Source organism: Callorhinus ursinus, unplaced genomic scaffold, assembly GCF_003265705.2.
Source record: "Callorhinus ursinus isolate GAN/ISIS: 27379988/994484 unplaced genomic scaffold, GSC_fseal_2.0 scaffold17, whole genome shotgun sequence".
NCBI lineage: Eukaryota > Metazoa > Chordata > Mammalia > Carnivora > Otariidae > Callorhinus > Callorhinus ursinus.
The window spans coordinates 35,903,184-35,918,553 of record NW_027397079.1 but is presented as its reverse complement, the minus strand read 5'-3'; the positions used below and the strand labels follow the sequence as shown (position 1 = coordinate 35,918,553).

The following is a 15,370-nucleotide window of genomic DNA, read 5'->3' as shown; positions in this document are numbered from 1 at the left end:
ATCCCATTTACAATTGCACCCAAAACCATTAGATACCTAGGAATAAATCTAACCAAAGAGGCAAAGGATCTGTACTCAGAAAACTATAAAATACTCATGAAAGAAATTGAAGAAGACACAAAGAAATGGAAAAACGTTCCATGCTCATGGATTGGGAGAATCAACATTGTGAAGATGTCAATGCTACCTAGAGCAATCTACACATTCAATGCAATCCCCATCAAAATACCATCCACTTTTTTCAAAGAAATGGAACAAATAATCCTAAAATTTGTATGGAACCAGAAGAGACCCCGAATAGCCAGAGGAATACTGAAAAAGAAAAGCAAAGCTGGCGGCATCACAATTCCGGACTTCCAGCTCTATTACAAAGCTGTCATCATCAAGACAGTATGGTACTGGCACAAAAACAGACGCATAGATCAATGGAACAGAATCGAGAGCCCAGAAATGGACCCTCAACTCTATGGTCAACTTATCTTTGACAAAGCAGGAAAGAATGTCCAATGGCAAAAAGACAGTCTCTTCAACAAATGGTGTTGGGAAAATTGGACAGCCACATGCAGAAGAATGAAACTGGACCATTTCCTTACACCACACACAAGAACAGACTCCAAATGGTTGAAAGACCTAAACGTGAGACAGGAGTCCATCCAAATCCTAAAGGAGAACACAGGTAGCAACCTTTTCGACCTTAGCCGCAGCAACTTCTTCCTAGAAACATCGCCAAAGGCACGGGAAGCCCGGGCAAAAATGAACTATTGGGATTTCATCAAGATAAAAAGCTTTTGCACAGCAAAAGAAACAGTCCACAAAACCAAAAGACAACCGACAGAATGGGAGAAAATATTTGCAAACGACATATCCGATAAAGGGCTAGTATCCAAAATCTATAAAGAACTTATCAAACTCAACACCCAAAGAACAAATAATCCAATCAAGAAATGGGCAGAAGACATGAACAGACATTTCTCCAAAGAAGACATCCAAATGGCCAACAGACACATGAAAAAGTGCTCCACATCACTCGGCATCAGGGAAATCCAAATCAAAACCTCAATGAGATACCACCTCACACCCGTCAGAATGGCTAAAATTAACAAGTCAGGGAACGACAGATGTTGGCGGGGATGTGGAGGAAGGGGAACCCTCCTACACTGTTGGTGGGAGTGCAAGCTGGTGCAACCCCTCTGGAAAACAGTATGGAGGTTCCTCAAACAGTTGAAATTAGAGCTACCGTTCGATCCAGCAATTGCACTACTGGGTATTTACCACAAAGATACAAATGTAGGGACCCGAAGGGGTACATGTACCCCAATGTTTATAGCAGCAATGTCCACAATAGCCAAACTGTGGAAAGAGCCAAGATGCCCATCGACAGATGAATGGATAAAGAAGATGTGGTATATATACACAATGGAATATTATGCAGCCATCAAAGGAATGAGATCTTGCCATTTGCAACGACGTGGATGGAACTGGAGGGTGTTATGCTGAGTGAAATAAGTCAATCAGAGAAAGACATGTATCACATGACCTCACTGATATGAGGAATTCTTAATCTCAGGAAACAAACTGAGTGTTACTGGAGTGGTTGGGGGTGGGAGGGATGGGATGGCTGGGTGATAGACATTGGGGAGGGTATGTGCTACGGTGAGCGCTGTGAATTGTGCAAGACTGTTGAATCACAGATCTGTACTTCTGAAACAAATAACGCAACATATTTTAAGAAAAAAGGAAAAGAAGAAGATAACAGGAGAGGAAGAAAAGGGGAGTATGTCAGAGGGGGAGACGAACCATGAGAGATGATGGACTCTGAAAAACAAACTGAGGGTTCTAGAGGGTAGGGGGGGGGGGGGATGGGTTAGCCTGGTGATGGGTATTGAGGAGGGCACGTTTTGCATGGTGCACTGGGTGTTATGAACAAACAATGAATCATGGAACACTGCATCAAAAACTAATGATGTAATATATGGTGATTAACATAACAATAAAAAATTAAAAAAAAATAAAATATATAAAGAACTCATACAACTCAATAACAAAGTAACAATCTGACTAAAAAATAGAAACACCGTACAATCTACTAATTCCACTTCTGGGTATTTATCCAAAGAAAACAAAAACACTAACTCCAAAAGATATCTGCACCTCCATGTTCACTGCTACATTATTTACAATAGCCAAGACATAGAAGCAACCTAAGTCTCTGCTGATGGACGAATGGATAAAGAGAATGTGCTGTGTATATATATAATAAAATACTATTCAGCCATAAAAAAGACGGAAATCTTGCCATTTTCAACAACATGGATCAACCTTGAGGGCAATATACTAGTGAAGTAAGTCAGACAGAAAGACAAATACTATATGACCTCGCTTATATGTAGAATCTTAAAAAAAAAAAATAACTCATACATACAGAGAACAGATTGGTGGTTGCCAGAGGTGGGAGTGGGGGATGGGGTGACATTGGGTGAAGGGGGTCAAAAGGTACAAACTTCCAGTTACAAAATAAGTAAGTCATGGAAATGTAATGTACACAGCATGGTGACTATAGTTAATAATATTGTACTGTATATTTAAAAATTGCTAAGAGAATAGATCTCAAAAGTTCTCATCACAAGGATAGTAAAATTATGTGGGCTAATGGATATTAACTAGACTTTTTGTGGTGATCGATCATTTCACAATATATACAAATATTGAATCATTATGTTGAACACCCAAAACTAATAAATGTATGTCAATTACATCTCAATAAAAAAAAGTAGAATAGTGGTTGATAGGAGTAAGGGGGGGTGGGAAATGGGAGTTATTGCTTTGGGTATAGAGTTTCTGATGAAAAGGTTTCAGGAATAGTGGTGATAATTGCACAATATTGTGAATATAATTAATGTCACTGAATTGTATATTCAAAAATGGTTAAAATGGCAAATTTTAGGATATATTTATTTTACACAATTAAAAAAGGAAAAAATATATCAAGGATGAAGAACACATATGTAATTTCTAACTTGTATGTGTGAGCACCCTGCATATGTAGTGTTATGGAAAATTCTCCAACATATATGTTTAAGGGGGGAAATAGCATAACAATTTTTTGTTTCTTTTTTAAAAAGGAAAAGGGAGAACAGGGAGATTATATATATATATATATATACACACACACACATACATACTCATCTGTAATAAAACATGAGGAAGGATATCTAATGACTTTAACTCCACATAATTGGAAAGACTTTAAAAGTCTGACAATATCAAGTGTTTACAAGGATGTAGATCAACAGGAATGCACATATACCATTGATGATACAATCACCCAATGGTGTAACCTCTTTGGAAATGAATTTGGCAATTTCCAATAAATAGTTACATATCTTTCAGCCCAGCATTTTAATTCCTACCTGCCCCTAGATCAGTGCTCTCTAATAAAATTTTCTGCATTGATGGAAATATTCTCTATCTATGCTTTTCAATACGGTAGTCAGTGGCCACATGTGATTTACTGAGCATTTAAAATGTGAATGAGGAATGGAATTCTTAATTTCATTTAATTTAAAATGAAATTTAAATAGCCACATGTGATAGTAACTACTGTATTAGACGATGCAGTCCTAGAACTCACACATGTGCATGAGAAGATATATATAAACTGTTCATCTCAGCCTTGTTCGTAGTTATAAAAAATTGGAATCAGCTAATAGAAAAATGGATTTTAAAATGGCGTGGTATTTAAGTAACGTAACATCAAAAGTGAAAACGAATGAATGAGGGCTACAGATATTAAGAGGGCTAAAGCACAAAACAATGTTAAAGGAAAAAGCAGTTTGCAGATAGATGCATGAAATAGCAAACAAAACATTTATAAAGTTTAAAAACATCTAAAGTAATATTATTATTTCTTAGGGATACATGCATACAGAAAAAGAAAAAAAGGATATTATTATCCCAGTACTCCCTAATACACTCAAAGGAACAGTGATTACTAGTCCCATTGCTGAGACAATTAGGCCTGTTCCAGGAGCTCAGCGCCAGGTCTTTGGCCGCACACCCTAGGGAAGCCAGGCATTGAAAACAGAAAGAGAGCAGACATAGAAAAAAGTAGTGACAGCAGAGATCCCATGTCATTTCCCAATCTTGGTTTCAGGGCAAAGTCTTCTTAATGTCTAGATATTTTCTCCCGACTCTTCTGAGCCAGGGACCCTACTCGTATTGTTTTCACACTCTTAAATTCTTAAGAAATCATCTATGCTTATTTCTATATCCATGTAACAATTATTTTTGAAATTTTTAGCAATGTGATACCATAATATAATAAAAAGTTTTTTGTTTTAAACTTACAACTTCTCTGGGAGGAGTCACTGAAGAAGCATGTCGAGGAACACTCACTGGCTGTCTAGAAGCTTTTGCTTGGTTTTTGCCATCTGATCTGAAAGAGACGATTACTTTTGAGCTAAGGTAAGATTAGATCGTTGCTACATGACATGTTACACATGCATTGCATTTTCTGAGATATAAAATAATGATGTTCATAGTGGTGGTAATGATGGTCACAATAACAGCTAAAATCTTTATGGCATTTTTAACAGCCTTCACACATTTTTCATCTTTACAGTACTAGAAAGTTTCATTAACCCCATTTTACAATTAAATAACCTGAAATTCTAAGGAACCATAAAATTTGGCCAATTAGGCCAGTGTTTGTTTCCAAACTTTTCTCCTCAGGTCTTCCTCAAATCAAAGAGTAAATAAATATTCTAAGGCTGAATACACAAAACATGAAGTAGTCATTCTAAAAATTAGGAAGCCCAAGAGGAGCAAAGAAGCTGGATGGAAAGATGGCAACTAAATTTTAGACATGCTGAGGTGACAGCATGTCAGCTCAGTAGACATGTATAGGAGAGAACTATGGGTATGGAACTAAAATTTCAGAGAGGCAGACTGGAGAATTATCTATGGATTGGTTGGTTTGAGTATGATAGGAAGTAAGAGAAAGAAAGAATAGGAAGATAACTCTGTTTTAGAATATGTTAAAAAGTAAAGCTAACATCAGGATCCCCTAGCAAAATATTATATACTAAGTAAGAAATCACTATCATAATAAACTAGTTTTTCATCATAATAAAAATGAGTTTTTAAGTAATTACAATGTGCCAGCAATGTGCTATGGATTTTATTTGTTAATATGTCCCATTTAATCTTCACATCAACCCTAAGAGACAGGTAATATTATTCCTATTTCAGAGGAAGTAAACCAAAGCTCAAAGAGTTCTATTTATTATTCCAGTTCATAACTCTAGCAAATGGCAAACTGAAACTTGAACTTAGGATCTGATTACAAGGCTATGCTAATATATGTTGTATTCTAATGCCAACATGTTAGAAGTGATAGTTGAGAGACAGTCGTACAAGAGTCCAAAACACAGACCAGAAATGTCAAGTGTCTGAATTTTGACAGCCCTTCCTTCCACCAAAACTTATTTCTTAAAAACTTGTAATTCACAAAATATGCTTTCAATATTTGAAACATTCTCTGAAACTGATACTTCAAACAGACATGGAAGACAATTTTTTGACATTTACGTTTTTTATCTTTATCTCATATTTTAATCTCGAACTAAGAAGCGCAATTAAAAAATTGTAGCCCAAAATTATATTTACCCCAGTACCAGAAATCAATGTCAAACAAGATGAACCTTAGGGCTATTTTCAGTAGCTTATAATCCTTTCCCTCACCATTGTTAGAGGTGGCTGAGTCACCACTGGCCTTTGATCCCAGCTAACTCTTAGAACCCTATTTTTAAACCAACCCCTATGATATGACTATCATCATTAATAATTACTTTAAATTATTTAATATGAATTTAAAAGAAAAAAATCTAAGTACTCATATGTTTGTGATCTCTTCTTGCGGAAGTAGCTTTTCCACAGTTGATCTCTCTTGATGAAGACAAAAGCAGCAAGTACAATAAGTGGAACAATTGCAAAAAAGAATACCAGAAGTCCATCTCTCAATGCAGTATTCTTTTCTAGAGAAAAAAATTTATATTAATGATCATTAAATTAGAAGTTAATGCATATTAACTAAAACATAGTAGGTGATTATAAATGTTTTACGTTAATTTTCACATTGTTCAAAAGTCAAGCTGACAGAAATTGAATAAGTTGAGAAGTCTTGCTCATACCTCAGCCCTGCCTACCTCATTTTTGCCTTCCCATTAGACAACCACTTTCATTAGTTTCTTATACAATCTTATACTATTTCTTCATGCAAATAAAAACAAAAAATAAAGTACACTTTTATTGCCAACCTTTTCTTATACACAAGTTAGCATATCATAAGCACTATTTAGCACATCATTTTTTTCACTTATCTATACATCTTCCTAAACCATACATAGAGCACCCCCTCATTTTCTACACAAGTATACAAAACTCCATTACAAGGACGTCCTATAGTTTATTTAACCAATACCCTACCAATACTTTTATTTTTCCAATCTTTTGTTATTCTAAAACAATGTGATAATAAAGAACTTTGTACCTATGGGATATCATACTGGTGCAGGTATATGTACAGAATAATTTTGCAGAAGTAGAACTGTTATATCAGAGAGTAAATGCATTCATCATTTTTTAAAGTAGTGTCAAATTATCCACCACAGTGGTGGTTACAATTTAGCATGCCAGCCAGCAATATACAAGAACTCCTCACAGCCTCACCCATAGAGTCAAACTTCTGCGTTTTGCCAACCTAACAGGTGAAAAAATTGTATTTCATATAATTTTAATTTATATTCTTCTTTATACTATGAGGTGAGCAACTGTCCATGTGTAAGGAAATATTGTATTTCTTTTTTCTGCTCAGTCTATTTTCTATTGCACTATTGTTTCCTTTCTTCTCAGTTTCTAAAAGCTCTTTATATATTAGGAAATTAGCTTTGTTTGTGATATGAGTTAGAAGTATTTTCCCTATTTTGTCTTTTGCCTTAGGGTACAATGCTTTTCTTCATGCATAAGTTTATTATTATTTTTAGGTAGTTGAATTTATTAATCTTATTTTTTATGGCTTCTGGGTTTTAAGACTTATTATAAATTTTAAAATTCATTAATTCACTTTAATTTGATCTAGTCCATGTTCTTTAGAAAAAGAAAGGATATAGTAAGTATAAACAGCAGTGATAAGCTATAAAGTTGTCCACATAATTTTAAGTTTATAAAACTACCAGAAATTTCTGTTGAAACTTGTATGAAACTACATGAAATAACATTCAACCCAATGAAAAATAATAGGAAGAATTAAAGTCAGCTTGATCTCTCATTTTATACTTACTAATGAGTAGACAGAATTTAAATTAAAGCATGCAAACTTGGCAAGGTTATGTTGAAACTGATACCTTCATACTGTCAGTAACATTAACACAAATTCATTTGGAATTTTGGTCAAGGACCATTAAAAGGATTATACCTTCAACCTAATAATCTCATTACTGGCAATTTATCCTTCAACTGGAAAAAGTACGTAACTACTAAGATGTAGAGTACAAAGTTACTGATGGCATATCAAAAACTTAGAAACAACCTAAATGTCAAATAATTAGAAAACAGCTAAGGCAAGTTATGGCACACCCACTCAATGAAATGATACATGGTCATCAAAATCTGTAGTTTCAACTTCGACTTCTAGCCAAGATGGAGTAACAGGGACCAGATTTATCCTGGGAGCTATAACAACCAAAAAACCAGGCAAAATACATTAAGCAACAGTGTTCAAGACATTGGGCATCAGATAAAGAAAAGCAATCCCTGAGAGACAGAAGACAAGTAAGGCAAGCCTTACACTTGTCCCAGTTTGCTGCCTAGGGAAAGTTAACAGATCATAATGAGGTGAGGGAACCCAAGCAAAGCTCAGTGGTCTCCTTGAATTGAGGAGATGGAGCTGGTTGTCTGAGGAAGCCAAGGCAACTAGAGTTCACTGACCAAAGTATTGGAAGGGAGAGCTACACAGACATAACTTGAAAGATCTGCAGAGGGTTCCTCTCAAATATTCAGCTAGGTACTGAGCTATGTACATATGTAAAGAAACCATCTGAAGCCAGAGAAAGAATCCTCTGAAAGGATTAGTGGGAGCAAACCCCACAGATCACACCAGATGAGGAAGAGTGCCTATTCCTACCACTGACAGCAGAAAACTTCATAATCAGTATGGCACTGAGTAGAATAAACAGAAAGCTTTTTGCCTCGGTAATGGGGCAAAATCAGCACTAGACTAAATGTTCAGGTCCTGCCTAATAGAGCTTAAAAGCAAGACCGAAAAGGATCAAACTATGTCCAAGTAACAAAAGCACATGAGAATAAAGCTCATCAATAGAAATCCCAGAATATCTACTATACAAAAAGGCAAAATTCATAGTTTCTGGCATCCAATGGGGGGTAAGAAATTACAGGACATGCAAAGAAGAAACATACGACCCAAATGAAGAGAAAAATCAATCAGTCAAAACTAAGAAATGATACAGATGATAGAATTAGTAGAAAAAGACACTAGAAGTTATTCTAACTGTATTACACATGTTCAAGAAGCTAAAGATCAAACATGCTACGTAGAGACATCAAAGTTATAAAAAAAAAAGAAAATGAAAAACAGAACTTACAGAAACAAAACCTACAATGTCTATGATAAAAAACACACTGGATGGAATTAATGGCAGATCAGACATCACAGAATAAGAGTGAACTTGAAGAATAACAATAGAAACTATTCAAAATTTAATACAGAAAATAAAGAATTAAAAAAAAAAAAAGCAAATCAGGGAGATGTGAAAAAACTCCAGGTAGCCAAATATACATGCAATTGGAGTCCTGAAGGAGAAGAAAGACAGAAAAAATATTTGAAGAAATAATGGCCACAATCTTCCCAAATTTGAAGGAAACTATAAAAGCACAAATTCAAAAAGGCCAACAAATCCCAAGCACACCAAGGCACATTATAATCAAATACTAAAAACCAGAGATAAAGAGAAAATCTTACAAGCAACCAGAGTAAAAAAGACACTTAAAAAAAAAAAAAGACCAAAAAAGAAAAGATGACGGCCCATTTCTCAGGAAAAGTAATGCCAGCCAGAAGACAATGGGGAAACATCTTTGAAAAAGTAAATGTGGGGGGTAGGGGAGGACACAGACTGTCACCCTTAAATTCTTTACCCAGTTACCTATCTTTCAAGAAGAAACAAAATAAAAACCTTTTAAGACACAGAAAAACTAGGGGCACGTGGGTGACTCAGTCCATCGAGGGTCTGACTCTCGATCTCAGCTCCGGTCATGATTCAGGGTCATGAGATGGAGCCCCGTCTGGGCTCTGCGCTGGGCACGGAGTCTGCTTGCCCCTCTCCCTCTGCTCCCCGCTTCCCCCGCCCCCACTCATTCTCTCTCTCTCTCTTTCAAATAAATAAATAAAATCTTAAAAAAAAAGATATACAAAACCTAAAAGTATTAGTAACCGGCAGACCTACATTCTAAGAAATGTGAAAATAAGTCCTTCAAGTAAAAACTCAGTGATACCAGATGGAAATATAATTTTATACACAAATATTAACAGCATCAGAAATGGTAACTATGTGGGTAAATATAAAGACCTTTTCTATCATTTAAATCAATTTAAAAAGGGTGCCTGCAGGGCGCCTGGGTGGCTCAGTCGTTAAGCGTCTGCCTTCGGCTCAGGTCATGATCCCAGGGTTCTGGGATCGAGCCCCGCATCAGGCTCCCTGCTCTGCGGGAAGCCTGCTTCTCCCTCTCCCACTCCCCCTGCTTGTGTTCCCTCTCTCGCTGTCTCTCTCTCTCTCTCTGTCAAAAAATAAATAAAATCTTTAAAAAAAAAGGGGGGGGGCGCCTGGGTGGCTCAGTCGGTTAGGCATCTTCCTTCAGTTCAGGTCATGATCCCAGGGTCCTGGGATTGAGCCCTGCATCCGGCTCCCTGCTCCGTGGAGAGTCGGCTTCTCCCTCTCCCTCTGCCTGCAGCTCCCCCTGCATGTGCTCTCTCTCTCTCAAATAAATAAAATCTTTAAAAAATAAATAAATTGCCCGTATCCTCCACTATAAATAAATAAATAAATAAATAAATAAATAAATAAATAAATAAATAAATTTAAAAGATAACCAACTGTTTAAAGCAGAAATAATAACAATGTATGGTAGGGTTCATAACATATGTAGAAGTATGACAACCCAGCACAAAAGCCAGGAGGAGAGAAATGGAAGAAGCAGAGTGAAGTGGTAAAATATCACATGAAGAGAGATTGTGATAGAAAAATATCAATATGACCGATTTAAACCTAAACATCAATAATCAAATTAAACGTGTCAAAACAAGTCAATTAAAATGCAAAGATTGGCAGACTGACTAAAAGAGCAAAACCAAGAGTCTGGCTCAGTCTGTAGAGTATGCAACATACTCTTGTATGTAACTTGATCCCAGGGTTGTGAGTTCAAGCCCCATGCGGGGAGTGGAGCCTACCTAAAAAAACAAAACAAAACAAGCAAGACCAAATTATATCCTGCCTACCAGAAATCCACTTTAAAATGAAGACTCACAAGCCTCTGCACTGTGCGTGGAGCCTGCTTAGGATTCTTTCTCTCCCTCTCTCTCTGCCCCTCCCGCCTTGCCCCTGCTCACACACACCTTCTTGCTCTCTCTCATTCTAAAAAAATAAAATAAAAAATATAAATAAATATAAAGACAGAAACAGATTAAAAGTGGAAGAATGAGAAAGGATTTCCCATGCTGACTAATCAAAAGAAATCTGGAGTAGCTATATTAATTCCTAATTGCACAGCACAGAATATTACCAGGTATAAAGACAGCTACTTCATAATGATAAAGGGGTCAGTTTATCAACAGAACAGAACAGAGCTTCACAATATATAACAAAACCTGACAGAACTACAAGGACAAATGGGCAAATCAGCAGTTAGAATAACACCAGAGATTTCAATATTCCTCTCTCAATAACTGACAAAACAAGCATACAGAAATCAGTAAGGAGACCTAAAACTTAAACTTATCTGTCAACTAACATGAACTAATTATTTATAAAACACTCTAACCAATTATAGCAGATATGCATTCTTTTCAAGTGTACACAGAACTTTTTAATGAGATAAACCATAATCTGGGCCATAATACAAGTTTCAGAAAATATAAAAGTATTCAAGTCATATAAATTATGTCCCCTGACTACAGTGTAATAAATGGGTAACCAAAAACATAGACTAAGATATCTGGAAAATCCCTCAGATATTTCAAAACAAAGCAAAGCATTTTTAAATAACTCATGAGTCAAAGAAAAAAATAAAAATATTTTAGAAGTTATTTTGAGCTGAATTAAAACAAAAACACAACATATCAAAATTGGTATAATGCAAAAAAAAACCAAAAAAAGCAGTTTTAGAGGAAAACTGATAGCACTACAACACCTATATTAGAAAAAAGTTTTCAAATCAATGACCTCATCTTCTACCTTCAGAAATTAGAAAAGGAACAACACATGAAACTCAGAGTAAGCAGACTGGGAGAAAATATTTACAAAGCACATATGTCATAAAGAACTTGTATCCAGAAGAAAGAACTCAAGAAGACAACCTATCTAAAAACTGGACAAAATGATTTGAACAGACACATAACCTAAGATATGTGGATGGCAAATAAGCACACAAAAAATGCTCAACATCATTAGGAATTAGAGAAATACCATTCATCTGCTAGAATGGCTAAAATTAAAAAGACTGACCATACCAAGTGTTGGGGAGGATGTGGAAAAATTAGAACCCTCATATACAGCTGGAGAGAATATAAAGTGGTACAACCACTTTGGAAACAGTTTGGTAGTTTCTTAAAATGTGAAACATAAACATACTCTATGAGTCAACCATTCTTAGTATTTACCCAAGAGAAAGCAAGTATATATTCTCACTAGGAAGATACTGGCGAACAAGGAGCTCACTCATAGTCTATTAGGGAACAAAAAAAAGGAAATAAGTAATTACTATAGTATGTGATAGTGCTTACAATAAAAGGAGAACAAATAGAAGGGGCATATTAATTCAGATTTAGGGAGTCAGGGCAAACTTTCGAGAAAATAAGGTATAAACTGAAATCTGAGTAGCCATTAGCCAAATTTCCACAATGTGAATATAATACTGTATGAAGACCAGAAGTAAGAGAGTAGTAGCCTATTAGAGGAAATAAAAGAAGTTACAATGTCTTTTTTTTTTTTTAAGATTTATTTAATTGAGAGTGAGCACGCACCCATGCGCACATACAGGAGAAAGGGCAGAGGGAGAGGGAGAGAAAGAATCTTAAGCAGACTCCCTGCCGAGCCCAGAACCGGGTTCGGGGCTCAATCCCACAACCCTGAGATCATGATGTGAGCCAAAATCAAGAGCCAGACCCCCAACCAACTGAGCCACACAGGCACCCCAAGAAGTTACAATGTCTTAAGCATAGTGAAAAGAGGCTGGAAAATTAAGCTAGAGGTAAATCATAGAGGGTATTTAAACCACGTTAAGGATTTCTGGACCTCATCCTAATAGCAATGTAGAAGTAGGACAATGACATAATTAAAATAATTCCTAAAGAGAAACACTAAAATTCTGTATTGTAGTATGGAACATGGATTATAGGAAGCAAGATGAGAAAGAGGGAGCCTAGTCAAGAGGCTTTTATGTAAATTCGGGCAAGAAATTGAAGGTAATTAATAAGGGATTAAAAAAATAGAAACTTCATGAGAAATTTCATGGGAAATTTAGGAGGCAGAATCAACGTATTTAGTGTATAACCAATGTGGGAAGTGAGGGAGAAGTACAAGGATGCCCAATTTCTGACACAGGCCACTGGGTGATCAACTAATTTTCTTCTATATTACTTGCCATTGTATGTAGGTCCACTGTCCACACTTCCTCCATAGCCTTTAGTCTCACAATTTGGGGGAGCCCAGCCATTTTCACAGTGACAATTCTTATTGCTATTACATACCTTCAAAACAATCAGAAAACCACCTTGGTTAATTGTGAATAATGCTCTGCATCATAAACTCAAGAACAGAAACCAAGAAAAAGGACTAAATTCATGCAAATCCACAGTAACTCTTTCAACGAATGAAAAATTTGTCAGATATCTAAATTCCCCCATATCTAAAAATCTGGGAAAGTCTCACCTAAACCCTCATTCCCTCATTGGGAATTCTACTTTCATGAACAAACCCAAAGAGAATATTACCTACCCCATGTCCATGACACTTTTTCTGAATATCACAGTCATAATTCAGAACAGAAGCATTTACACATTGGAAGTTTCTACAAATCTGAAAAAAGAAAATGAAGTAATGAGTAAGAAAAAATTGAACACATTAATCAAGTGCCCAGAAGAAAAGAGCTAGACACAGATTATTTCATGCTGAATTCCTTTGAACTTTCAAGGAATTACTAACATATTATATATATGAAAATGAAAAATGCCATTGATATTTTTTATTGGGATGGTGTTGAAAATGTAGGAAAAAAAGTGAAATTAACATAGAACTAACTATCAAAAAAGACAAGGATGACACAAAAGCCAAAAACAATGATAAAATTATAATCTATCTTTCCAAATACAAATGTGAAAACCCTAAGTAAAATATTCACAGACTTTTTCAAATCAAAGTAACCAGACAGAGTTGATATCACTATTATAAGAAAGGTCAATGATAGGAAATCTATTACCATAATACCTCACATAAATTGTCATTATTACAAGATATCAAAACAGTATTCCATAAAATTTAAAACTCAATTTAATTTTTAAAATTCTTCCAAAATAAGAATAAAAGTTTACTTTGTTGATAAGATAAAATCTATCTTCTAGTATCATGATTAATGATGAATTAATAGAGGCATTTCTATTAAAAGCACTATTGAAAATAAGTCATTATCTTATGTAGTTCTAGAAATTCTGAGATATGAAACACGAGCCCTGAATATTGAAAGAGATATAAAAAGTATCATTACATGAGGAAAATATTACAGACCTAAGGAATCAGCTAAAAACTTATTAGAAATTTTCCAGTTTTCCAGAAAAAAACTTATGAAAAACTGTTCCTTAGGGATAAGTTAGAAAAAAAGAGTAACTTTTCCTAAAGGTTATGGAATGCTATTTTAAAATTTTATTAAGCAACCAACTACACAAAATCATAATGTTTAAATGCTCTAATGAAATAAAGAATAATTAGAGAATAATGCAATATCAATAGATACCTTTTTTATTATTCTAAAAATACATAGGTTTCAACATTATTGCAAAATCAGAGGATCCCCAAATTCACCAATAACTTTCAGGTAATTTTTAAATAAGAAATATATTCATATGATTAGAAATTTTTTTAAAAGATTTTATTTATTTATTTGAGAGAGTGAGAGAGAGAGAGCATATGAGAGGGGGGAGAGTCAGAGGGAGAAGCAGACTCCCTGCTGAGCAGGGAGCCCGATGCAGGACTCGATCCCGGGACTCCAGGATCATGACCTGAGCCGAAGGCAGTCGCTTAACCAACTGAGCCACCCAGGCGCCCTGATTAGAAATTTTTAGAAGTACAGAAGTAATAAGTCACTCCTCACCTGTCCTTCACCCACCCATTTCTCTGAATAAAAATTTCCAAAACACTTTTTTCATATATGTATGAGCTTAGAGGAGATATTTACCAATAGCTTCTCTATTCAGCTAAAATGAGACTTTTGTTTCAATAAGTTACAGTGGATGATTGAAGCATTAAATAAGAAATAAGTAATCAAGATGAAATGTGTTAATATCTGGCAGACTCACTTTAGGGAACAGAATTTCCTAGTTCTTAGTAGAAAAGGGTGTTCTGATTGGCATTGTTTACTTTGTGGAACGGGTAGGACCAAACTGGAAGGAATACCCTGATAAACTGCTTCAGTGGGGTGAAGTAAGACCATCCTCCTCCCACACTATCCAGCCTCCACCACCACCACCACCACCACAAGTGAAGGAGGGTAGATGAAGTTAACTTTAGGACTTCGTGCTTACTGATTTCAGGAGGATATGACTTTGGAGCCAAAGCTGAACTACCCAGGATAATAAAAAAGGAGCTGAAGAGTTCTCTTTTTCCATTTCTTTTCCCACTTAATGTTTAGCTCCTCCCCTAAATAAATGTTGAATAAATACATAAAAAGCTTGAAACTAATATTACACTATATGTTAAGTAAATTGACTTTAAATAAAAAACTGTGTGTGTGTGTGTGTGTGTGTGTGTGTGTGTGTGTGTGTGTACTGTCAGCCTGCTCAAAGTCTCCAGAGTCCAGCCTTTGGTAGAGA

General features: G+C 35.5%; 1 protein-coding gene across 1 annotated transcript in view; it reads right to left on the bottom strand.

Annotated features, from left to right (window-relative positions):
* ADAM9 (ADAM metallopeptidase domain 9) overlaps positions 1-15,370 on the bottom strand; it is a 156,911-nt gene that overhangs the window by 15,466 nt on the left and 126,075 nt on the right. The window contains exons 17-20 of the mRNA XM_025885930.2: positions 13,284-13,364; positions 12,931-13,036; positions 5,894-6,035; positions 4,348-4,435 (exon numbers count right to left, since the gene is read on the bottom strand). Of these exons, the coding sequence (XP_025741715.2) occupies positions 4,348-4,435; positions 5,894-6,035; positions 12,931-13,036; positions 13,284-13,364 (417 nt within the window). The remainder of the gene's footprint in view (positions 1-4,347; positions 4,436-5,893; positions 6,036-12,930; positions 13,037-13,283; positions 13,365-15,370) is intronic.